The sequence below is a fragment of the Diadema antillarum genome, unplaced genomic scaffold (genome assembly GCF_040938485.1).
Source record: "Diadema antillarum isolate AM-2024a unplaced genomic scaffold, OU_Dant_1.0 seq00000684_RagTag, whole genome shotgun sequence".
Lineage (NCBI taxonomy): Eukaryota > Metazoa > Echinodermata > Echinoidea > Diadematoida > Diadematidae > Diadema > Diadema antillarum.
The window spans coordinates 341,296-368,065 of NW_027271589.1; the positions used below are offsets into that span (position 1 = coordinate 341,296).

The 26,770-nt window shown below is 36.6% G+C and overlaps 1 protein-coding gene across 1 annotated transcript in view; it reads left to right on the forward strand.

Moving 5' to 3' along the window:
* The window catches only part of LOC139737157 (uncharacterized), a 57,256-nt gene that overhangs the window by 29,186 nt on the left and 1,300 nt on the right, over positions 1-26,770 (forward strand). Inside the window, exons 3-12 of the mRNA XM_071647834.1 lie at positions 3,859-3,987; positions 4,769-4,883; positions 8,982-9,053; positions 10,689-10,760; positions 14,771-14,842; positions 16,545-16,616; positions 18,886-18,957; positions 23,358-23,429; positions 24,472-24,543; positions 26,095-26,166. Of these exons, the coding sequence (XP_071503935.1) occupies positions 3,859-3,987; positions 4,769-4,883; positions 8,982-9,053; positions 10,689-10,760; positions 14,771-14,842; positions 16,545-16,616; positions 18,886-18,957; positions 23,358-23,429; positions 24,472-24,543; positions 26,095-26,166 (820 nt within the window). The remainder of the gene's footprint in view (positions 1-3,858; positions 3,988-4,768; positions 4,884-8,981; positions 9,054-10,688; positions 10,761-14,770; positions 14,843-16,544; positions 16,617-18,885; positions 18,958-23,357; positions 23,430-24,471; positions 24,544-26,094; positions 26,167-26,770) is intronic.

Genomic DNA, 26,770 nt, shown 5'->3' on the forward strand with positions numbered 1-26,770 from the left:
AATCTGCACTTTAGAGCATCCCCTAAACTAATTGTGCGTGTTTGTGTGTATGTGTGTGTACTATATGTACATGGAAAAGTTAGGAATTAGCCCAGGTCAAGTCTTTTTATTGGCAATGCAAGACATTTTTACATAGACTAGTATGTAAAGCAACACTGCAAAATCAATGATCTAGCTTTGATACAACGAAGCGTAAGGTACAAAGGTGTACATTCTACATCACAAAAGTCATTGCGCAACATTGTAGCGACTCTTCGTTCGGATGTACTGAGTACACTGCGCACATCCTGCTTATATGCAGAATGCAAACCAGGAATCACGCTGAATCACAATCTTTTGTCCGGTCCGGGCTTTTTGAACAATGTTTCACACTATATACCTATCTAATTATGGTTAAAAGAAATCATAAGATAGAAAAATATCTTATTTCTTGATCACCCTTTCATTCAAAAGCAGTTTACTAACACTTGAATTACTATTTCGGTAAGTCTTTTTTTTTTTACCAGCGGATTGGGAGGGGGCGCACCCCCCCCCCCCTCCGTATAGTAACGCCACTGCTTTTGGGTGAAATAATTGGACAGATTTCATGAATTCTAACAAAAAAGCAAGAAAATCTTCTCATTTTGGTAATTATTAATTATGGGTGGTGCAAAATGAAAATATGCTTGCCCCTCCAATATTTTTATGGGGGTAACTTTTTGTTTTTCTGTCAAAAAAAAAGATAAGAAAATCTTTTCGTCTCTGGAATTATGGAGGGGGGGGGGGGGATGGGCAAAATGATATGCTAGCCCCTCCATTTTTTTTCAGCTTTTTTTAATGAGGCTAAGGCTCGCTCTTGGGCTGGCAATATGGATTGGTCAGAAGTAACGTACATAGACCCTACATACTTGTAAGTATATAGCACACGTACATGCAAACGTGTATAAGTGCTCTGTATCGTACGGATGTACAGTACGGTCGATAAATAGTAAACACTGTAGAATACTAATAGATATGTATAAAATCAGTGCTGCCAGAACCAGGGGTGCGAATTGATTTTGTGTGTGTGTGTGTTAGTGTGTTAGTGTGTGTGTGTGTGTGTGTGTGTGTGTGTGTCCCTGGTGCAAAATACCAAAAAAAAAAAATATAGAAAAGAGTAATTATTTAGCGTCCGGCGTTGAGGTCGCTCGCAGACTGATTTTTTTTTTTTTTTTTTTTAAGGATCTGAAGGGGGGTGCGTTCGCACCCAACGCACCCCCCCTGGTGACGCCCATGGGGAAGTCACATGGTTTTGAGCAGTGCATTTTAAAGGATGTAAGGTAACGAAATATATGAAAAATTGTATATTGAATGCATGTTAAGTGTGTGATGAGCAGTAATTGCACATTGTGCAATCTAATATTATCACTTTATAAAAAGAGAGTGGTGTCCAGAAAATCGAGTGAAATCAACTTCAAGACATAAAGATTGACTCTCTTATCTTGGTGTTTATTTATGTTGATGAAGGGCAATTTGTCAACCAGTTGCAATAAAAGAAAACAGCTCGACTCAAGACATCAATTTCAATAATTTACTTGCGCAATATCCGCAATATGCTATAAGGATGAGAGTCAGGACGAGTTGTTGAACGGAAGCCCGGTGGTCCAGTGGACACGAAGCCTGTCCGGTGATCAGGAGATCCTTAGTTCGAATCCAGCAAGAATATGATTGTATGGCCATGATTTTTTTTTTTTGTTATCATGGCTACTAGTAAAACGCCGATTTGTCGGTGCTTATTTACGTCGTCAATCACTTTCAATATCAAAAGATTAAGTCTTTCTCTTAGAAAAAAGTCTTAAAAATTGTCAAGACGTAGAATATGTAAGAATAAACTTTACTACTGGTTCTTCATGTTCTTTAGTTTCGAAAGCTAGCACTAAAAGGGAGACTTCATGTGATACAGTTTGTAGGGGCGTCAACCTTGTTCAACATACCCAACCAAAACATGTAAAAGCAACAAAATGAATCAAATAAAATCGCTTGCATGATTGAAGCTAGACAGGGTCCAATGAAAAATTTAGCAAAAAAATAAAAAATAAAAAATGAGGCGACTGTAATGAAGGGTGGCATATATATACACGTATATATATTTAGTATATACATACATGTCTGTATCTATTCATTTATTTATCTATCGTAGAGTGACTTCACGTTGATTCGAGGTCAGGCAATTCTAACCACAAAAGCACAAAAGTTTATTGGCTGAACCCACACGTTCGGCTGTGGCTGACCGATTATAGAAGGCCAAATCAAATTAAAGACCTGAAAATGTCAGTTACCGCGTTTTGCGATTGACAGTCGTGCAGAAAGGAAACCATACATCCGGCTCAATCTCTTATTGAAGAGTGACAGCCCCTTTGATTATATATATATTTTTTGTGTGGGTCACGAAGGCAGAACTCTGCCCAAGTGCACACTTTTGGGGATTAATAACCGGAAAATGAATACGCATAACTTCAACAATTATGACGCGCTGATTTCGTGAAATTATGACAATGACAAATTCATTGACCGATTGACACGTCACTTAACCAATAGTAACCAAAATGTTACCGGCGAATATCAGCTTGAATTTAATTGATTTTTTTTTAATGAATGCAGTTGCTGTTGGCCAAAGTACTTTTAGATATCATATGTACACAAAATGTTGCAAAAGAGGGTAGCTATTTGCATACCAAAATAAATGATGAAAACAAGATACTTTGCTTAGTCCCTGTAAATGATTATTCAAACATTTATTCATCACACATATTTCAATTAACATATTTTATGATAAAAGGTGTACATTTTCAAGAATGCCTCAGATGAAATTCCAAAGCATTTTACTCAGCACGGTAACAGCCGAAAGAAACATTAATGGTGTGCAGCTGTAAAATGATAATGATGAAAAATCTTATAAACATGAAATCTGTATCTGGTGCGATCCAATACTATCGCCTATATTGTCAATGTTTTAAATATTGTACCTATCTTCCCTCCGAAAATTACATTTCCCAAAAGTTAACGTCGATGTGAAATATTGAAATCAGCCTAGTTCTACTGACATTCAGACTGACTATGAATCCATTCATGTTTATAGTTTGAATAACAGTCAAGACTGAGACTGTCCCTGTATATCTTTTGCGCTAAAGGAACTAAAATAAAGCAATTTTAATTATGAAATTAGTAACAGGTAAAAAGGTCATGCATTTCATCGTGTAAAGTCAAAACGGCACTTTTAGTATCTCGCCTGTTTGAGGAAGGAAATAGGAAGAACCGATTAAGTAATCTGAAAATATCATCTTTACCATCAGCCGCTTAGGATTTGAAGTGAAGAAGCGCTATTCGTATATGACATTATAAAGGAGATAGTGTAGGTGTTATTAAACATCAAAATGTAAGTGTGCAACGTAAAAAAAAAAAGTGTGTTGTTTGCAATATCCCAAGCAACACTGACATTTTGGGGAAACGGGTTGTAAATCTTTCTATCAAATACATTTCTGTTCTGAGTTTTATCTTAAAAAAATGGAAGAATTGAAATTTCATAACATCATCACTTCAGCTAATATTCCCATATCATGTGGTTTCGAACAATATCGCTAGTTTGCATAGAAACGTAAGTTTTTATAATTCCATAACTTTCTAGTTTAATATTCTACTTTGACAAATCTTCCACCATTTTTAAAGCTAATCTAATTCTATAAGTGACTAAACTTAATGTGAACTTGTGTGGAATTGCATATTGAGACATAATTCCACCAGCACAAATGCAAACAAATGTCAGTCCTAATGATGACGTAATCTGTAGTTACATATTTGTAATTACAAGTGTTTTTTTTTCTTCTCATTTGCTTTCCCCAGATGATAAAGGGACCTGTAAAACACCAGACAATGGTCGTTGTTTGAACACAACGGGGACATGTTTTCCTCTGTCTTCACTCTGTGATGGGACTGCCGAATGTGCCGACTCAACTGATCAGCGATTTTGTGGTGAGTAGGATCAGTGTTCCCTACATCGTACAGTGTGCCTTGAGTTTGACATCGTTTGATTTTTTTTCTTTTTTTCCCTTTATAATCATTATAATTCATTACATATCATTGTCAATTTTTTGTTATATATTGTCCTGAAAACGGATTGCAGGAAAAAAACTGGAACTGAAATGAATTCAACAGCATTACATATGTGTTTGCAAACATATTCATAATTGTATTCATTCCATGGTATCAAGATCCATTGTAAACCCATTTATATATATATAGATATGTACGTATATATATATATATATATGTATATATATATATATATACATATATATATATATATACATATAATATATATATATATATATATATAATATATATATATTTGCAAACTTATTCATCTATTCATCCTTATAGATTATCAATATCCATGGTCAGCCCAATTTTGACACTGCTGTATATTTCTGTATCTATGCAGCAGAGCAAGCAAAACACAAAACAAACGAAAAATCAATCAAATAATTAACAGCAACAAACGTAGGGCAGCGTGATGTCCAATTGAATAAATCCCATGAATAAAACGAAAAGAATGTTCCTCAAGTCAAACGCTCTAAAATCTGACTTAAGTACATTTAATTGTACCTCATCAAAGCCGTGACTCTGTGCAAGCAAAGCTTGAGTAAGAGTTCGATTAATATATTGTTACTATTATCATTATCATTATCATTATCATCATTATTATTATTATGATTATCTATATTACTATTATTTTGCTCTCTCTTTCTGAAAGAACTGGGAAAATGCGACGATTCCTGCACTCCTTGCTGGGCGAGTGGCGCCGTGTGTGATATCGGGACGCGGGACAACTCGAGGGTACTGCAGCTACCATCAACCGTGCGATTTTTGTACGTATACTTCTTTGTTTATTCATAACTCTAAAGAATCCAAACCCGATAGTGACACATATTCCATCTCGTAATCACACAATTCTTATCGTTTATGTCACATTTCTGGGGAGAATATTTTTAAATGCGTGTGTATGAGTGATCCCCGATGATGGATTAATGACGGTGTGTGACTTGAACGCCTAAGTCTGATAGAGATAAAGGGCTCCGAACAAACGCTATCAAGTTGAAGATATTTGAGGTAAACACCTAACCACTTTGCAAAATAAATCATCGACCCCGGGAACTCATTAGTGCATTTTCTTACTATACATAGCCTTAGATATTTCAACTATAAGAAGCCTCACAGTCTTTTTTTTTACATTTCTCATTAAAAGGTCCTGTCGAATTTGATTGATTTCGCGCTAATGGGTCGATCAAGACAAGCAGAAAGATTAAATCATAGCCATCGCTTAATGTTATCTGAATATCAATCGTAATACTTCTCCGAGCACTAGTCAGTTCGAGTATTTGCATTTCGAAGATCACGTGTGCTATCTGTAGAGCTCGCTAAGTAGAAGTTATCTCTTATCTGTAGAGTAAACGGTTAGTCGGCATTTTATGATAATATACCAGTCGCTATACATAATTCTTTACGTCCAAATGAGTTGCGTATAATAAACACACATGACATGTATCTATATATTCAGCTAAAGTTACATATATACATATATACATATATATATATAAATATATATAAGTATATATATATATACAAATATATATATTTGTATGTGTGTGTGTGTGTGTGTTTGTACATGTACATGTACATATCATAAACGTGTCTTGTGTTGTTTAAAACACAACATCTTCATAAGATGTGGAAGTAGTAATTGTAATGGGACTTTACACCCGCTTGCACCACTTTGTGTATACTACAATGAAACATTGAATATAAGGGTGTGTGTAAAACCAAAATAAGCGTGTAACTTCCCTCACATGGGATTTCTACAGTTGTCATATACGATACTGATATTTCTTTTGCTTATATTTCATAATCCAGGAAGCTGTTTAACGCAAAAAACCTTTCTGCAGGCATGCCAGCTTCTTCGCACGCGTGTCAGTTCCTGTCTAGGCTGTGAGTATATTTTCATTTACCTTTTCCCTCTTTTTTGTTGGGGTGGGATTTGGTGTGTTCCTCTCGCATTCCAAGTCCATTTACAAACAGGGTGCAAAGTATCCAAATATAATAAAAGACATCTAAAATGTAGAATTGCAAATCCTTGAACAGCTCATGGCAGATGTCACGTGAAAGGCAGCAGCATGTTATACACTGATCACGTGTTCTGCGAACGTGTGTTTGTGTGTGTGTGTGTGTGTGTGTTTGTTTGTTTGTGTGTGTGTGTGTGTGTGTGGAGGAGGGGGGGGGGGGGGGAACTTAACACAAATGTAAACTCACCGGCCACGCGTCTGGCTGCCCAGCGCTTCATTAAATATCAAATTCATCGTATAAATTGAACTCGAATAATTCATAGTGTCAGTCCTCCAAATGTGGTGTGTACTAATGCGAAACTAGCATAGTGCCGTTATGATTTTGATTTTTGTTCTTTTATGTTAATTGCTCATGGCTTGTGTCAATACATGTACATTTGAAACATATGGGTGTGTATTTATGGGTGAACTGGCATTTTAAATAGTAATCAACGTGAAAATAAATTGAGAGTGATAGCATTACCATTTCGAGATTTGACAGAATAATAATGATAATGATAATAATAATAATAAGGGCTTAATAATACCTAGGGTATGGCCTTTTCTGTGTTGACACCGCTCTACCAGAGGGAATGCCATTATCATTGCCAGGTACCCATTAGTACACCTGGGTAGAGAGGGACATGGTGGGTTAAAAACATCTCTTCTAAGGACGTATAAACGCTGGGCGGGATTTGAACTCAGGTCCTCCGATCGGGAGTCGAGAGTCTTATCCAGCACTATGCCAAAGCGCCCATATAAACAAACATAGCTTGTTAGAACGAACAATAGTGCCATGAATTAGTGTTTGTTTTAGGCTGCAAAAAAGACGGAGAAAGAATTTAAAAAAAAAAATACGTTGACTGCAAGTCACAAAGAGGCCAACCCAAGAGTACAGATCAGACCAAAGGGATAGAACAGTTTTTAGTTGCAATGGGGTTTCAAGTTACCAACGTTTTTTGATGATATTTTTTTTCTTTAGATAATGAGATACCTTTTATGAAATATTGAAAAGCATATAATTCCTAGAGGAATTAAAAGTTTATTTGAGGAAATGTGGTTTTGAAATGGCTGAGATATCCCAAACAAAGTGATCCTAATATAGAAGGTGTGACCCATCTTTTATTATAGGATCGCTTTGTTTTGCTCTGTCTAAAAATATCTCAGCCATTTCAAAACTGATTTTTATCAAATAAACTTAAGTTCCCTTAGAATTGTACGCTTTTTAACGTTTCGCAAAAAAAGGCTGAATCCTCACCTCAGCCAATACTCTGCCACCCTTTAAGGCATTGAAACATATGTGTTTTTATTCGTTAATTTGTTCAATTAAATGTGCCAACTTGGAATTATGCTGCATTATGTACCATTCTCTTTTCAATCAAGAAAAAGTTATCTGTCAAATCTGTCTAGTTTCAGCTGAGCTTTTTCTGTAGTTTTCTGCACTCTAAGCAACATCAAATGGCATTTCATGTATACATAATTTGCAATATCGCGGAGGGTTAAACCGGATCGAAATTACCGAGACTACAAAGTTACCGCCTTACACGGCAGCCTCTGTAGAAAAGATGGACGCGAACGCCCATGCTCGTCACAGTCTCCCCTTTTTTGTTCTGTCTTTCCATCTGAATAATCGAATGAACTTTTTGGATCATCTGCTGTTGTGTCATAAATGTCCGCATGTAGGCTGTAATCAGAATCTCTTCTTAAGTTAATCAAATCGCAATAATAACGTGAAATCGTTGTTCACTCACATCCACCCAACTTCAATATTGGTTTTTATACAAGCATTAGGCAGAGTATATAGTAGTATATCAACAGTTTATTGTCGGTTTCATTATGTGGGTATTAAAACCAAAATGCACTTTCCATGAATATGATTGGAACAAAATGTGTTTGTATTTTGTATTTTGTGTTTTTTACATGTTTCAGTGAGATTGACTTTTCATTACAAACCTTGGAACAAAGTCATAAACTTGGTGGAGTTTCATTTTAAATAACAAGCCTCCGCGTCATGCCTAATCGGTAACATTGGCGGATAGTCACATCCAACTTAATAATAATCCGTGCCATCCATCGCAGCTCTAACAATGTCTGGCAGCCTCAGAAAAAGAAATAAATTAGCTGATATTCGGTATTAAATTTTGATATTTCGATCGTTGTCTCAATAGAGAACACATTTCTGAGAGGCCATTTTGTCGCGATGTGTGTGATAAAAAGAAAGAAAAGAAAAAGCAAAAGCGGACTGAGAACAATGCTTATAATTTGTTTCAGTGGTAATTCCAAAGGAAAATTCTCGCATTTGAAAGCTTTTATAATATTGCACTACCATGATTTACATTTTGACTTTAAGCAGTTTTTGCCCATTTATTGTGTGTATGTGTGTATGTGTGTGTGTGTGTGTGTGTGTGTTTGTGTGTGTGTGCGTGCGTGTGTGTGTGCGCCCTCGGTGGAAATGCAAATATTTATCAAGGGAAAGAGTCCTGCGTCCCGTGCTCTTTGCTCAACAAGTGCTGATGGGGATGGAAGTGAGAATGTCACGAAACCACCACAATTGCTGGACGAACAAATTGTCTTAATTATTCACACCATAAGCTGCGACCTTCAGCTCCCTAATTGCCTTCTAAACAAAAGTGGTGATAATATCTTTTTATTTTCTTAAAGTGTTTCCGGTTGCCAAAGGCAAATCCATTTTCATCAACTCCTTACGACAAAGACCTATCATGTGCAGTCGTTTTCCATTGCATTCGTTGGCGTGACATCGTTTTACTTATAAAGTTCTATAATATCGCGAGTTCGTTTTATATCACATTTTGATTTTGTTTCATTTGTTTGATTCTATGTCTTTCCCCGTGTATAATATCTTTACAGACTGCTGTCATCTAATAACATTTCTGACGTGGGATTATTCACCTTCATCAATTTGACTTCCCTACGAACTCTGTAAGCTCAATACTTTGTTATCGATGTGTTTTTCATACTTATGAATGTAAATACTTCAACTTGCACGGACATATTGTAGTTGCTTTTGCTACTGTTGTTCTGTAATTTTGCTCCACAAGGAAGATCATTTGTGCCATATAAGCAAGTACAAAAAAAAATGCTATTTACCAATGCTATGTACATATGAGTGTATAAGTATTTGTAATTTGATGAAATTGCACGCAACATATCCGATTGATATCTAATATCACACCCCTCCTTAAATCGCCACCTCCTGTAGGAATTTTGGTTTAAGAAATGTCGTCCTTTCATCAGAAGATTCATATCTCTGGATTTCACTGTATGCACATGTCTCGCGCTGGAGAAAGGTGGAACTCGTTAGCTTCATTCCGTCTGCAAGGTTTCAGAAAGAACGTGAGAAAGAGTTAGGAACTTTTATCCTCTACAATGTGTTGCCAATTTAGGAATGAGGTGAAAATGTTGCAATTTAGAGGCTTAAGAAATCGAAGAAAGAGAGAGAGAGATAGAGAGAGAGAGAGAGAGAAAGAGAGAGAAAACCCATTTGTTAAGAGAAATTCTTCCTTCTAAACATAACCAAGAAGTAGTAAATAATTCTGAGAATTGAAGCACCAAACCGCTGGAATCATTTCCTGGAGCTAGATGGTTTGATAAGCTTATCTTCATGTATAAGAATGTAGCAATCTCAAAGTCTGTTAATGAAAGACCCCCCCCCCAAAAAAAAAAAAAAAAAATGAAATGAAATGAAATGCATTTCATTGCGTCATGAATAATAAGAATAGCTCGATCACGACTTGAGCAATCGCATAACCTTGAAATGCCTGTTTGTCAAGCCAGCCAAATGTCCCCACATTAATACTCGAAAACATAATTTTATGAACGAGTCTTGAACTAACTGATATCCGATTTGTCCCAGATACGCTCCACGTGGGAGATAAGATCTTATACATCTCATTTTGTATATATCACTTGGAGTCAGTCACTGTTGTTTGGGATGGTTATAGACATTATTATGATCAATGAAAGTTATATAAGTAGAGAAAGTATGATGCGCTTTTAAGTATTTCTTTTAAAAAGTACATTGAGTATGATGATATCGACGCATAGAGACCTGTACTTACGACTGCATTGGAGGGAGCGATAGAAATCTGACCAATAGCGCCATAATAGAAAACCACTTCAAAGATTGACAAGATATCTTTCAGATAGTATGAGGAGACGCGAATGAGATGAAGGCTTGAGATAAACCAGGAAAATATCAGAAACATAAAATTTTTAATGATGATTAATATAAGGAAAAGAAAACACAATTCTCTGTGATCAACTCAGGACTCTATACATTTTAAGAAGTAGTAGAATAGATGTTATCAAGAAAGTAACTGCATGCCGCCACGAAATGAAAACAAAATCGCATGGTTTGTGTGTATAAGCGCACATCTTCATGTAAATCTTGTGCAAATTTACAGTACCTTCTTAATTGGCCGAGTCCCCGGTCAAATTAATACTACAGCTTCGTCTGTACACACAAACGTACAGATTCCTGTCCCAGCGTTTTGTGCGTATTGTCATGTGTTGCTAGAGACATTATCGTTTTTGCATACTTTATTTCTTTCACAGGGATTTGTCCTACAATCGCATCAATCGAATCGAACGTGACAGCTTTGCTGGGCTTGGAAACCTGCTCAGACTGTGAGTGAAAAAGAAGCGAAGTTGCTTGACATCAATTCAAGATGAGAAGTTGCTTGATATCAATTCAAGATTGCTTTTTGAAATATTTAAACACAATAGAATACTGTCCAGGAGCCCCATTAACTTTTCAAATGAATAGAATTATAACGTCTTTAGGTTGATTCTTTTTTTATTTGCTTCTGGCGGTATTTTTCCCCACTATAGGCACGATAGGACTGAGAAGAATTTATTTTCAATGGAGATTGTCCATTAGGCACTCGACATTGTTCGACAAAGTTTCCTTCACATTCTAAAGTCTTCCTCTTTAGACTTAATTTCAATTAAAATCATAAATAGAACTGTCATAATATACACAATTCTCCATTTCCCGAGACTGATATAGATTTTTTTTTTTAGATATATGAATTACTTTTTACACGAAGGCTTAATGACGTGAAATCATCATCGTCAATTATCCTCGGACAAGTGAAAAATCACTTAAGGGGTTTTTCCTCCAGCCAATTTTCTGCCTCAAAAACCCTTCTCTGCATTGATTGTAGAGGTCGGTATTGTGATCTTATGACTCTTTTCAGTTTTTTCAGATTTCACTGTTTTTTTTGTTTTTTTGCTAGTTCTCACAAATCGTACTTCTAGTATAGCTATGCATTCATCGATGGAAAGTTTGAGTTTGTCAGTTTGAATAACATATATGAAGTTAGACATCTATATCGTTTTTTAATATATTATGAGACCTTCTGATTTAGTTTTAAGGTATAACTAGAGAAGAGCATATGAACAGACAATAATGGTGTTTTCGCCATAAAATGTATTCAGATATTTCTTCCTGGGAATGACTTTTGATTTCAATTCATTTTTAAGGTTAATATTTGCGCTCTCATTTAACATTATCATTGGTTGATTGGGGGAGGGGGGATTTTATTCCACTTTTGCTCTATTACTCTTCTGGTGCTCAAAGAATCTACGTTATTTTTGTACTCAAAAGAATATGTACATTATTAAACTTGATAAAATGAATTCACAGCAACAATATCAAATGTAGATAACGAGATATTGTTGAAGACGCTTTCTCTGAATAGTTCGAGAGTTTTGCTTCCCTTTTCTATTTCCAGGGCACTATCGTACAACGATATATACACGCTTCCAGAGAAAGTATTTTTGCATTTGACTTCGCTCCGGAACTTGTAAGTTCAGTAAAAAAAAAGTGTTTGTGTATATATATATATATATATATATATATATACATATATATTCTGTTTTCTGTTTTCTGTATTTTTATTTAGTGACATATATTTAATTGGATTTTTTGTTTTGTTTGTTTAAATCGGTTTCCTCAGATATAGTTGGTCTTAAAAAACATCCGTACTTTAAACTTCCCCTAATCTGATTACTCACGGGACCTGTGGCTGTACAAGCTAATGCTTTTACGCAGGCCCCATCATATTTTTTCGCATTCGATGACTAGTTTAATTCGCATGCATACAGACCTCGTGTTTATACCAAATCAAACTTTTGTACATTCTGATGAAGTCTCATCTAAATTATGTTTTGTATAATTTTCGTATTTATATACTTTATTGTGATATATGTGAGATATATGTGAAAATAAATTGAAATGAAATGAAATGAAAATGAAATATATATATATATATATATATATATACATGTACAAGTAATATGTGTAAAGTTTGTATACTATAATTTGTAAAAGCATACCAATGAATATGAAAGGTTCCTCATACATTTCTTATTTCATGAATTCGTGATTGCACAAAATATACTGCTTGTATTTATTGTATGCAATGTAATGTTGAGTATTTCTGTAATGCGGTGCGAATTTGAGCACGAAAGGTTACCTTATAATGATTACTTTTTTAATGTTTAGACGCGGAATAAATACAATTTAGTAAACAATGGTGTGTTTTTACGTAACACAAACATTGTCGCGTCACAACTAGTCCTGGCGAAATAGTCAAGTACTCAAATAGTAAATAACGTGATGAATGCCAACTAATCGATGCTTAAATGTATACATCATGACATCGTGGTGGCAGTAAATTTCTGGTATGGAATAGATTCCTTACTTTTATTTTTTTTTTGTTAACACAATGTAAACAACGCTAACTACATAATGTAGGCCTACCTGGAAACCTTGGAACCCTATCTTAAGAGGAAGAATTCAATTTATTTACTTTAAATACATATGCATGTATATATTCATATATACAATAATTCTTTCTTTGGCTGAGACCGACGTGGTTAACAATGACGAAGAGTCTTAGGATGTGAAACTATTCAGTCAACAAGCTAATTGCTTGGCACCAAGAACAAAAGTTCAACAGTTTATCCATTTCCCTGAGATTTTTACAACAATTGTGGATGGAGGCTTGTTTGAGACTTTAGGGATAGAGTATATTTGGTATAGTACCCCACTATATACTCTAAAGCTACATTTTGTATCATATTAATTATTATTAATGATTATATTACTATAAACATATCATACAAGAGGTTTACTACTTGTTACTGTACAGTTGGACCGCTTGAATTTCAAACTCTTAAGAGGAAAACAAAGCGCTGTTTAACTTTATCTATGTTTGTTATGTTATTCTATCTCTTTCTTTGCAGAGATTTGAACAACAATCACCTAACAGCAGTTCAGGCCCATGTGTACACCGCTCTGCCAAGATTACAAATTTTGTAAGCGTTTCATATTATATGCACAGACACCGTCCATCAAGACAGAGGATAACTTGTTAGAAATATGGTACATGGGGACGTTAGCGTTGTTTTTGAAATAAAATTACATTGCAAATTTCTTCCATCAGGTGAGAAATTTTACCAGAGAGATTGTAACTTTTCTATTTGATTTTACAATTTTCCCATTAACTGTTTGAGGTGTGAATCACTGTACGTACAGTATGTTCCATGCTTCATGTTCCTTAGTATCTATATCTCTAATACATAGTATATGCATACTTCTATTTACACTGAATACTAGCTGAATGATTTGCTGCTATTGAGTACATAGCTTCGAATAGTAAGCTGACACGTTATACCACATGAATGAACACTTCCCGGCATATATATACCACCCTCGTCGCATGCTATGCATGTGAGACACAAACAAACAAACAAACAAAACAAAAGATCAAAAAACAAAAACAAAGATCGATTCACAGTTGCAATAAAGTAAGCATCGATTGTTTCCTATTAGGACCCTTAAACGCAACTACATCGCTGCCATAGAGCCGGGTGCCCTGAACGGATTGCACGAACTAGCAGAACTGTAAGTAAAGTTAAATGGTCGGTATATCAAAATCCATCAAATGCATGTCTCAGGTCAAGTTACATTAGATAAGTGAAATATATATCTTTGTGATGCTGTTCAAGTATTTCGCGTAGATTTCATGCTACTGAATGAAAGTTTGATAGAGAAGACTGACAATATCTTAGCTTCTCATGAGAAACCGTTTCTGTGCAGTGATTAGATTCGATCTACATTTTGCTATTAAAATGTACCGCCTGTTTGACATGTGTGCTTTCCTTGTTTTGTACAACTTCCCTAGATAGTATACCAATTTGTGTAACAAATATCTACTGACATCTTAACGTTAGATAGCTCTGGTATTTGGTAGAACATTTTTGTTTGATTTACCATACAACATTCTTGTCTTTACGATGTACGAAATATATCATTCATCATTTGTATTCATCTCTATCTCTTTCATGAACTGCCTTCATACCTTGCATATATACAACAAAAAAAAAAATGAATGAAACCAATTATCTTTCTTCCAGAGGGTGAGCACTTATGCTGCATATTGATTTATGTTTTTGTTTATTTTTTCTGGTTTTGAAACGATGGAAAAAAAATTATTTCATTAATGGCCTGCATATTCAGTCCTTTAACTTTACTGCATCCATTTTTCTTCCTTTAAAATTTCATTCGGGGTTTATCTGTTTCTCTGATTAGAGTGTCCTCTCGTATCACTTCCTGTTTCTGTTTTTAGATATTTGGACTTTAATATCATCGAAGATGTGAACAGACCTATGTTCTCCGATTTGCCCAATCTCGTGTGGCTGTAAGTTTGGACCTTCACTTTGAGCGCACATTATATGACATCACGTTTTAGACATGGTGACACTGAATTGCACTCTCTTAATATACGCCGGTCATTGCCTAGCGCTGATATATAGTAATTACGTTCGGCTGTCAAATTAGCATGCTGGCATATAGCGAGGTCTCGGCTCATTCATGAACATTAGTCATGTGACTCATGTCTGATATTAAACATCGCGAAAGGATACCCCATAGTTAACAAACACACACACATACACACACACACACACACACACACACACACACACACACAAGCACTTAAACAAACGCAACCTCACATAGATGACTGTTGATCATCCCTATACTTTACTAATTTTGAATGCTTTTCATTCTAAGTGGTCGGTTATTTGACAAAACCCTGCCAGGCAATATTCCATCAGCCGCAGCTCAGCAAGACAATATACGTTTAAATCACCACTAGTCGGAGGCTTATGCTGAAATGAAATTCATTCTTCAGTGAGCATGTAATCAGATATTGACCACCATATTAAGCTGCTGCCGAGCCTAATTTAAATTGAAATGGCACGTTTGCATTGATCACTCTCATAGGGCTTCCTTTTGTCCACACCTTAAAACAAATTTGTAAAGACGTTGACTGCTGAAGTTAATTGATACCTTTACTTTTTGTTGTTTAAGTCTCTTTCTCTAGTTCCGGATTATACCATTTTGTATATAACATATATAGAATGCATGAAGACTTCATACTGCATGTTTTACCCCTGCCATAATGGACCATTGCTTATAGACATGATAAGACGTTTAGATGTTGTTTAGAATGTTAGCTGTCATCATTGTCGTCAACGTTATGATTGTCAGCAATATTACTTTTTTCCCCGTGGTAAGTACAGTGACTTGTTGATAAAATTACTCTCGTTTCAGTTAGACATTCTGAATAGCTTTTATTATCTATAATCACAAATTTCACTCTTTGCTATAGGCGAATTTGTGTTCAAAATTGTTTTGTGATGCATATGGAAAGTAAAATGCATGCGAAAATTGATTGGGGAAATAAATAAATGTATAGATTGAATTTTAAAGTGGGTCCTATACAATGGTTGATGTATAACATAGGAAATTTCTTGCTCTGTTGATGTGTGTAATGCGTTATGTATATATATATATATATATATATATATATATATATATATCCTATAATTAGTAGATCGATGGCATGCTTATACTTTAATTTGCTATACCTCTGCTGTCGATAGGAGCTTAACGTTTTCCACCTTCGATAGGAGGTATAGGATTCTATAGCTCTACAAGGACAAGTATAGACTCTTTTTTTTTTCGTTCTTGAGCAACACTTCAGCGCCATATCACTTCAACGTGCCCAACCGGTCCTTATCTTATGAAGAGATGTAATCAGACATAAGGCAGGTATCGACCAATCAGAATTGAGCATTCACAGACTTATGTTTGATTTTTTTTTTACTTATGTTTGATCTCGACATTTTTGCGATAGGGCCCAGATGTGTACAAGAGCACCATTTTATATAGGCATTTGAATAAAGACAGCGTACATTGTATAATTGTGGGGACTTCACATGGGCGGAATGCTCCCCAGAAAAGGAGCGCCAGTGCACAGCTGGTGTATAGCTGTTCCCTCCCATTTAGTTATTCTTTTGTTTGTTTTTGTTTTTATTTCATGCGCTATCTTATAGGGGCCTTGATTCCAACAACATTGAGATCCTTCGGAATGGAACCTTTCAGGACCTGATAAGCCTAACTGATCTGTAAGTAAATGGAAAGAGAGGAAATATAATACTGACGATAAGTTAATGATTGAGGGATATCTTTCGGTTCCAAAACACGCGACAAGATCTTTCTGCTATTCACATGTAACTTGACGTCAAAAGTGTCACCCATTTAGAATTTTTGCTAAACATATTACTAACAACAACAACCACCACAACAAAAACAACAACAGCAGCAACAACAACAAAGAAACAGTATACTTCATTTGAATCAATGGCTGTGAAAGCATACTCCAAATTTACAATTTCAAGTATTGTATGTATACGTAAGCCCCCCCCCCCCCCCCCCCATACTGGAAAAAAATCCACCGTGCCCTACAGTGTAATAACAGTGTATTCACAGTGTGTTTATATAGTCGACCATGTGAAAACGCTCGAATTTAAGTGTGAAGATGATCTCATACTGTGGTGTGGTTTAATTTCACAGAGTGTTCACATAGTAATGCTTTGTTTCACACTGTGAATTGATGACTCACATAGTGTTCACTGTTAAAACGCTCAAATTTAATGGTGTGAAGAGATTTCACACTGTGTTCACATTGTGTTTCACACTGTGCTTCTGACAATGTGGGACACTGTGTTCTGTCCAATAGCCCCCCCCCCCCAAAAAAAAATATATATATATATATACACACAACACAAAACAATAAGGACAGTTAAAAATGTGAGATCACGTAATTTTAGAAAAGACAACAAAAACTTGAAGCTAGAGAATGTGACTATACATGCTGGAAAGAACACAGTGTGAGAAACACATTGTGATCACTCTGTGAAATCTCTTCACACTGTTAAATTCGAGCGTTTTAACAGTGTGAAACAAAGTTTTACTATGTGAACACTCTGTGACAACCACACCACAGTGTGAATTCATCTTCACATTGTTAAATTCGAGCGTTTTCACACAGTCGACTATGTGAACACACTGTGAGACACTGTGTTGTTTCCAGCAGGGCAGATAGCATAGCACACATTATTTGTCGCAAGTAATGAAGAGTTTGTTTGCAAAAACCGATAGGTCCATTTTTGAAGATTTTGAAGTACGGTCTCTGTCATGAAGTACAAAATAATACCTTTTAAATGATATATTGGTTACTACATATAAAGGTACATTTTTGAAGTTATGGTCAAAAGAAGCAAAAAATGATGTTATTATTCTCTTTATTTTTCTTGACCTTTAATCGCAAATATCTCCATTTGGCAAATATGGACTTATCGGTTTTTGCAAACAAACTCTTGTATCATAGTTATTGTAAGTTGAACACAATGTCTGTTCTGTGAGTGCAAAAAGAAAGCAGCAGGTATTATTGTATACAGAAACTTGAATATTTTATAACAGTAAATTGATGATGGGTATTGGCCTGTATCATTTCGCGGCAACAAAACATTGATGATGTTGGTGTTTGTAATACTGATGGTAGAATAGATAACAATTATCAGTTGTATCGTGGTATAAGTAATTAGTATCGCCCGATACAAATTAGATATTACCAGTGAAAGTAGAGCCTAGTTCCAGAAAATGTAGTTCCGGGATAGGTGTTACATTTTTTTTTATATCTTTATTCTTTTCTGTGTTATAATGTTCAATAACAAATAACGTAGAATAAACAATATCTTTAATTCATTTGGGCCCTTTTACGTTCATACGAATCGTTTTCGCTTTGGTTGCAGAATTTCTAAAAGCCTCAAAAGCGTTAAAACATCAACTGGACATTTTTGCAATTTTCCACTAATAAATTGTATTCATTTCTGGTCAGTTTTCTTTTGTTTACGTTGAAATCACTAACTGATTTGAAATTGGCAACACGTTAAAGAAGGCCGATGTTTTTGTTTGTATCTCAAAGCGTGATGCTTTTTTTTTAAACTCTCCATTTGTACATGTGTACTAAGGTTTCTTGTTATCTCTCTCCAATAATATTCATAGGCAGTACATTGCAGGGCGGATCTAGGAATTCCGTAAAGGAAGGGGGGGGGGGGGGAGAGGCGCAGACAATATTCTGGTGGTGCTTCCGGGTTTCATCACATTTTCTTTTTGTTTCTTTTGTTTTAACAACAAATAAAGAGTTGGCGCGCGCCCGGTGAACTCCCTTCTGGATCCGCCACTGCATTGAAATCAGAGGTGCCATGTCATGGTGACAAATAAATTCTGCATTTTCTAATAACTTCTCCAGGATGATGATGGGTCACAGTTTGACATTTCTGCAGCACTTTGGAATGAAACACAATTCTACCTCTTATTTTTTCCATATAGAATCCTTCGAAGGAACCGCATTAGTCACATCGAGGCTGGAGCAATGCGAGGGCTAGACAAGATAATAGGGGTGTAAGTATTAATGCTCTGTGGTATCTTTTTTCCCTTTGATATTTTACATCACATATTTTATTCTCACAGTCACCAAGAAGTTTAACTATATGTGACAAACACTCCTTGAGCTTCATTGGCTGCCTGTGCAACGCAGAGTGCAGTGTAAAATCTTCCTGCTTACTTATAAGGCTCTCCATAACTTGTCTCCTGGCTACGTGTCTGCACTTACCAGTGTACGACAGCGATGACCAGGACTACGTTGTACATGGACTGACTCTCCATGTTCCCAATACCCGCCTAAAAATGTATTGGGATAGAGCCTTCTCTTCTGTTGCGCCACGTCTGTGGAACTCTCTGCCAGTTCCGTTTCGGAATTGCAACAGCCTCAATACCTTCAAATCTGAACTGAAGACATTTTTTTTTTCCAAACAACTTTGTAAATGATGTGTGACACATTGTTAAAGCCGGGCGCCTTTTATTTTTCTTTTTTTGTATAGATAAATGGCGCCATGTAAATGCTGTTCTATCATCATCATCATCGTCATCATCATCATCATTTTTTCATACTCTGTTTCATGGGTACTTACGTGAATTGCAATAAGTAGCAGTAGTTTATGCAAGGCATATATCGAAGTTGAATACTCATTTGACCTTCAACGTCACTGGACCTGTCATCACAGAAATTTTCTTTAAACGTTTTGCCTGTAAACATGACCTGTCTATACGCTCAAAGAGATATCACACACCTGTGTGACGCTTCCTTGGTATGCCTTTATATGCATCAGTTCAAAAATTTTAACTTGATAGGTAATGCACGTCGAATCTTTGTGAAATACATCGTGTGTCTGTACTTAACTTTTTAGAGCTTGCGAGTAGACGCGACTTGTTACACATGGTGAGCAAGTATGTTTCCTCGAAAATGTTGAGATACATTTTTCCTGCAATTACAGTTATATCAGTGTCCGCTCTTTAAGGTGAAATTTTATATGGGGATGACACACGATGTTCGAAAGTCGCATACTACTGGTAAGCCTGAGTATGCCAACAGACGTGAGTTTTCATTATTGTACCACCGAATGGAGTGAATAATAAAACCCAAACCATTAAATCATTCCGACGCTAATGTCCTTTTAAAGTAGGCCCGCATAAAGAATCGCCCTCTCTCGGACAACTCGGGGCAGGCACCAGACACGGAGCGAGTCGATCTGGAAAAGGCTGTGAATGTGACGTCACCGTATCGAGCCTGCACGCGCACGCTGCAGCTAGCTAGCTGCATGCATGTGATATGCATTGCTATACTGTAGATCTATGTTTTTCTGCTCGCGATCGCCTCATCGTCAGGAAACTCGGAAGTTTAGTAAAATCAAATCTGTCACTGTAAAGTTCTGATTTAAAACTACGGGATTATCAAAGTAATATAACATTTCCGTGGAAATTCAAGCTTTTTGATATCAGTAAGTCATTATTTTTTAGTTCGAAACCGTTGAACGATCGACGATTGTTTACTACAAGTTGCACGCACTCTGACTCGGACGCAATTCGGCGAGCTGATGATCAAGTTGGAATGTTAGGCTACTTTTCTTCGTGCCAGTGAAGCTTGGAATCTAATTCTTTGCCTTTGGGCATTGTTTACTACTGAATACTAAGTATAATAACCTTCGTTTTAAATATGTAAACGATGTTTATTAGCTGGGCCATTTTGTTGGAGAGTGACCGTGAATAGTCGATACAACTCTGGGTCTCTTGGGTCTCTTGGAAGGTTGCGAAAATCCTTCCCCATACAGCCATGGCCCATACTTTAGTTTTAGCCTAGATATAATATCTGCAGCGCAGCCCCGGCGCCGCCCCGACTGGTCGCGACCGTACCCGCGCCCAGGCCCAGCGCCGGCGGAATACATGTAAGTTTGAGTCTAGTAGATCTACCTGGTCAATGCAATGAGCCTAGTAGTGAAAACTCTCGGTGACGGGCGAAACCGGCCTATACTATCTGTAAGATTTTTATTCTCTAGTGTCGATTCGCCTAATTCTTCTTCCCGATTCTTTCAAAGATATTCAAGAATTGTCTAGTTTTTGTGCAAAAAAAGTTGAGCACTTTGTGATATGATATGATTTCAATGACCAGAAAAAAAGAAACCAAAGAAAAGAAATCAAATAACGGAGGTCAGCAAGTGTGTAATCTCTAATTTACAGAGACTGGAGTCCACTCCTGGTTGGCGGGGGCGGTTCTTCGTTGTTTTTACCATAGAATTCTAGACTAGGTGGCAATCTCATCAATTAAGACACCAGGGACCAATTTTTGTTAGGGTCAGTATTAGGGTTTAATACTTAGTATAACCCTAATACTGACCCTAACAAATCAAAAATGCATTTTGAGGCCGGATATCTTGATTCAACAACAAAACTACCTTTGCTAATTTCCCCATTTTGGCATAGTCTAAAAAGTTAGGCCCTAGCTCAGACAAAGTCATGCTAATTGAATTGCTAACAGTTAGGCCCTTGCTCTCATTCCAAACTCAAAATCTCACAATCGAACTTCTTGAATCTTGTTCTAGTTCTATTGAACTGAAACTGAAAGGTCTCTATACTCTGATACTTTCCCAAATTCATGTTGATGGCCTGTGGCTGGGCTAATACATACTCACATTTCACATTATTCAATTTGATATGAAATCTGCTACAAATGGTGCTAAAACTTACCAATTTTGAACATTAGCTGGGTCAAGTCTACTGCGGAGATCGATTTCACCCGCGCCTTCGTCGCCATCTCTCTCCCGCTCCACTACCCGGCCAGCCACGGCGGGATTGCGAGGAAGAGGCTCGTTTTGTTACGGTACAGGCTGGCGTTCAACTGCACCTGCACTGCCTGATGATCCTTCGACGTCACTTTCATCTTCGTCGTACTCGCCTATCTCCCCATGGTCGTTATCGTAAGAGTCCGAATCATCAAACGAATCCTCCGAATCTGGATCACATTCCAAAATGAGGTCCTCGATATCCAAGTCAGAGGTACCTTTTGCCATTTTCAACAAGAAAGTCTAGTCGGCTTCGCATCCTACACGTATTAGCTTGGCTTTGTATACAGCTAGCTATACGCTAGCTAGCGCTAGCTCGCGCTCGCTCTCTCGAATAAGATCGAGGCCTCATCACGGTGACGTCATCTCCCCGCTGAGAGTACAAACGAGCTGTTCTCTGGCTTTATTAAAACTAGTTATTCGTTTTATTGAGAAGGGCCTATCATTGGTAAGCGTTTCTAGGTGAATTCGAAACATGGTTAGGTGGAATCTATGGTACTTTCTCGTTATAAGGAGGTCGACCCTGGTTTATGCATAATTTAGATTTCTATGCGGGCCTACTTTAACTATATATCTAATTGACTTGCAGCCAGTTATAAACTCACAGCGTGCACTTATGGCCCAAAAGGGTACGTGAACCGGCAATAATCGTTACAATTCAAAATGTTTAATGAAAGTGGTTTTCACTGTAACAATATATAAGGGTAACGATCTTGAGCTTTAATATCTTCGGAATATTTTCGCGAGTCATGTGAAAAGATGTGTATGCGTCGCAGTGGAGGCAATTTTATTTAACGAAGACAGGGGTAGGGGGACGGTAATACCGTATAATAGGCGAAACGATTATACCCTCGCGGGTGAAAATAGCGCCCGAAGCTTCACATGTTTGCATTTATGGTCGTATACATAGTCATATTTATTTTTCCGTGTCAGCGGGTGGGGGAGACACAAGCGAGAGAGTGCAATGACCGAGCGAGGGTATAGAGTGAGGGGGTATCTCTAAGCCGCACGAAGAAGCTTCCACATTATCTTTTGAATAAGATCTCAGGGCCCACTTGAAAATAAAAGAAGAAAAAAAAAACAGTGTTAATGGCTAAACCGTAAAATCCGTTACCTTTTGGTCTGCGTGTGCATCTTCTCTGTGTACTAGTAGCTTGTGGTTTGTCGAGCAGAGGGGGATGATGTGGAGCATAATATGGAAATTTTCCAGTCGAAAAGTAAAGAAAAAAATACTAAGGGACGATTTGAATGGTTAAATCGTGGTATCTGTCATCTGTTGTTTTGCGGGCGGGGGGGGGGGGGGGGGGGGAGGGGATGATGTTCTTCTGTTTTTCTGTATATTCTAGACCTGAAATTCAACGACCTGGTGCACACCTTCGGTGTACTACATGGACATTTTTCAATTAACAAAAAAAAAAGATCAACCACATTTGTTGAGTAGATTCGTGGGATTGGGGACACATCCCTGTAACGCCCCCTCTCACCACCCCCGCCCCCCATCGCCGCTAATGTCTACACTAATGACTCGTAGACAGAAAACAATATTTCAGATGGATGTCATTAGCCATGATTGTGAACTTTTGCTCGATGTGAAAATTTTCCTTTAAACCGTTATTTTTCCTGCAGTTCTTTCACCGGGAATGCGATCACTGAACTCCGTAGAGGCATGCTCGACGGACTGTCGGCAGTTGCCTGGATGTAAGCACAACGTATGAATTAGTGTGTGTATGTGTGTGTGGGCGTCTCTGTGTGTGCTTGTTACAGTAATGTATAACTTGATTCTAAACGAATATGAAATGAATGTTCATAATTATACACACACAAGCACTTTTTGTCACTAGTCATTCAATTGCTATACTCTCTTGAGGAGTCTGCGCCATTGAATGTTTCTACTACAAATTTTATGGCGCTATAAAAATGCTGTGGATCATCGTTATCATGACAAACACACAAACACACACACACACACACACACATACATATATGAATAAATATATGCATATTTACATATATGTGCATATAGTTATCTGTTAAGAGTTAAGTTTAAAAACTGACATATCTATTTTTATCAACTTGGGATATTTGAGATTGAAATCGCTAAAGAAATGTTTAGAATATAAATGTGATAATCTTTGATAATTCAAATTATTTCTGTTACAGAGCGAGTGAAGTATCATCGAAAAGATGTAATTTTCAGTATATTTGGCGACCATTCTTCAAAACTTTGAAAACGGGGTTGTACGTATCTCTTTTGTTCGTTTTTTTTTTTTGCGTTCAAAGTCTTTATGTGTGTTTATATCTTACTGTAAATGTATATTTGTTTATATAGACATATATATGTATATATTATATTATATTATATATGTATATGATTATTGATATACTTACATACATAATATACGCTTTATTTTATGAGAGCTTGTGTCAGTGGATAAAGCGGGAGTGCAGTAAACCATCAGTGTATTGTTTTTGCCATGCATGCTTGTGTATTATGTTAACAACATGATGGTTATACGCTATACAGTCAGTATGCTTGGTTAGCTGAATTTAAAGAAAAAAAAGAGAAAGTTTGATATACTTGAATGTTGATCGATGGTTAACCGAGTAATAAAATAATAAGGAGAAACACGGAATGCAACACTGCCACTGTAAAACAGAAGAGAGAAATACACATGGTGAAAAAGGTCCAGTGTCAGTTTAATGCAAGTCAATGAAACATTTTCTCTTGTCTGTTCAATAGTTCATTCCAGAGGAATCCACTCTCCTACATCGAGCCGGGGACCTTCGATAATACACCGGAAATAACACACCTGTAAGTTCTGTCGGAGCACATGACTGAACAACTTTGTGAATTCATTTAAGGGAATTTGTCTGTAGAACTGTGTTTAGCAGGATAATAATATATAAAAAACAACAACAACAACAGGTAGCTAGAATACATTGATTATGTTAAAGGCACTATACTATGGAAGACAAACAAAACGGGACATTGATAGTTTGGAAACAAAAAAGAGTTTTTGTTTTGTTTTTGTTTTTTTTTAAATTGCCGGTGAACTTCTCAGAAAAACAATTACAAAAGAAACAGTATTTTCCCGGAAGGCAGCGTGACTATGGGCATATCATATCAGCAATTAAACTTTTGCGCCTAAGCACATTATAAATCCGGAGATGTTATTGATGCTTTTAGTATTTTATAGCCCTTTTCTCATCCAAAGATCTACAGATCATTGTTTGTGCAATATTTTTGATATCAATTGGCCTATCGTTAATCTACGCTAAGTTCCACTAATCTTTCTCGACGGCAACAGAATACATTGTTTGCAGACTTTTTGTTTCTACAACACATAAAAATCTGAGCCGAGCTACAGCATTATTTGCTCCGGGTTCTTTATAAATCATGAGAAGACGTTGACAATGTGCTTGATTTGTAATGTGGTTGAATATGATTCTCTCACATGACTGTTCACTCGCGTTTGGCCTCTAAAGCATGCAGGGAATGACATTAACCCGTTAGCAACTGAAGATTGTAAACATAACGGCCTTTTGTTCCCTGGAAGGTTCAGCAAAATAATTACTCTCATTTCGTCATCTTTCTAAATTATGCAAAATAGATCACTGCGTTTTTACTTTTGTCTATTATAAGTGCTGTTTACTTGAAAGCCTTTTAAGACTTTACCAAGAGAATTGTGTTTCACAGAAATAATTCTGATCTACTTTTGATGATCTTTGACCACTTTAAAATCATGTAATTATGATTATCTTATATGAAAACAATGAAAATGCAAATGCATTAAAAAAAAAGCGGACAAGCGGTTTCGGGCGGTTCAGTTACGAATGGGTTAAGCCCCTGTTGCCTTGAACCACGATAATCAATGCGTGACTATACCGTATGTCCAAAAAAAAAAAATACAACGGAATCCTCCGCGATGATAACTTTAAAATGAAGTGAATCAATCCAAGTATGATTTTAGTGTGTGAAACTATAACTCATTGCCCACATCATACAGAAAACCCAATCCGATTTGCTTCAGTGGTCGAAGAGAAATGAAGTATTTGTAGAGCGTGTCAGGAATCTCTTCCCTCGAAATTCCGGCTGCTGTGTTCACACATTAACATGCAGTTCCAAGAGCATCCAAGTGCTAAACTTGGAAGAATCAGACTAATGACATGCTTTACAACAATCAACATTTCTCTGTGACTGGATGGGGTTTTCTGCAAAATAGAGCTAAGATGTTATGTTTGAAGACGCTGAAGTAGCATTTAGACAGTTTAAGTCATATTGGGAGTTATTAATGCGAAAATCCCATTGTATTTTTGGGACATACTATACATCACGTGACTCTCTTGTTATTCCTCACTCCAGGAGTCTGATCGAGACGGAGTTGGACCACCTGGAACCCGACATGTTCAGAGGAATAACAAAACTCAAAACGCTGTGAGCACAATCTTTTCTTCTTTTTTCTTTGCCTCAGTAGTTCAGAGCCGATCAGAGGATGTACGACTTACCAAAATGAGAGTGTGAGGTGCTTGCAGTTAATAATCTCCAAAGCACTAAAATAAAGGTAAAATGACACATTGAGTGTGAGGAGAAGGACAAAAGAAGATGCCAGTGAAGGAATATACAAATCGGGCGAGTATTAATGACCTATGTTCAAAAGAAGAAGACAGTGTTGTCTACCTTGTCACTCATAAATCAAAATAGTTATGTGTATATTCGGGTCACTTCATTCATTCTAATGATTAGCTTTCCCCTTTCTTTCTTTACGTTTATCTGTCTGTCTTTCAGTCTCCCTCCCCCTCCCCCTCTCTTTGTTTGAATAATGTGCGAGACATTTCAGATATAAGCAACTTGTTATCAATTCTTGAGTCTACTATGAAAATGGATGATAAATGTAATATTGCTCCTATTTGACAGTCTATTACAATCATTGGAGTTGGAAAAATCTGAACCGAAAATATTCGAGTTACATCTCAAAACTTTACATATTAGTCTTAATTTTTTGCAAGATTCAATGATGACAAATATCCAGTTCCTGCTG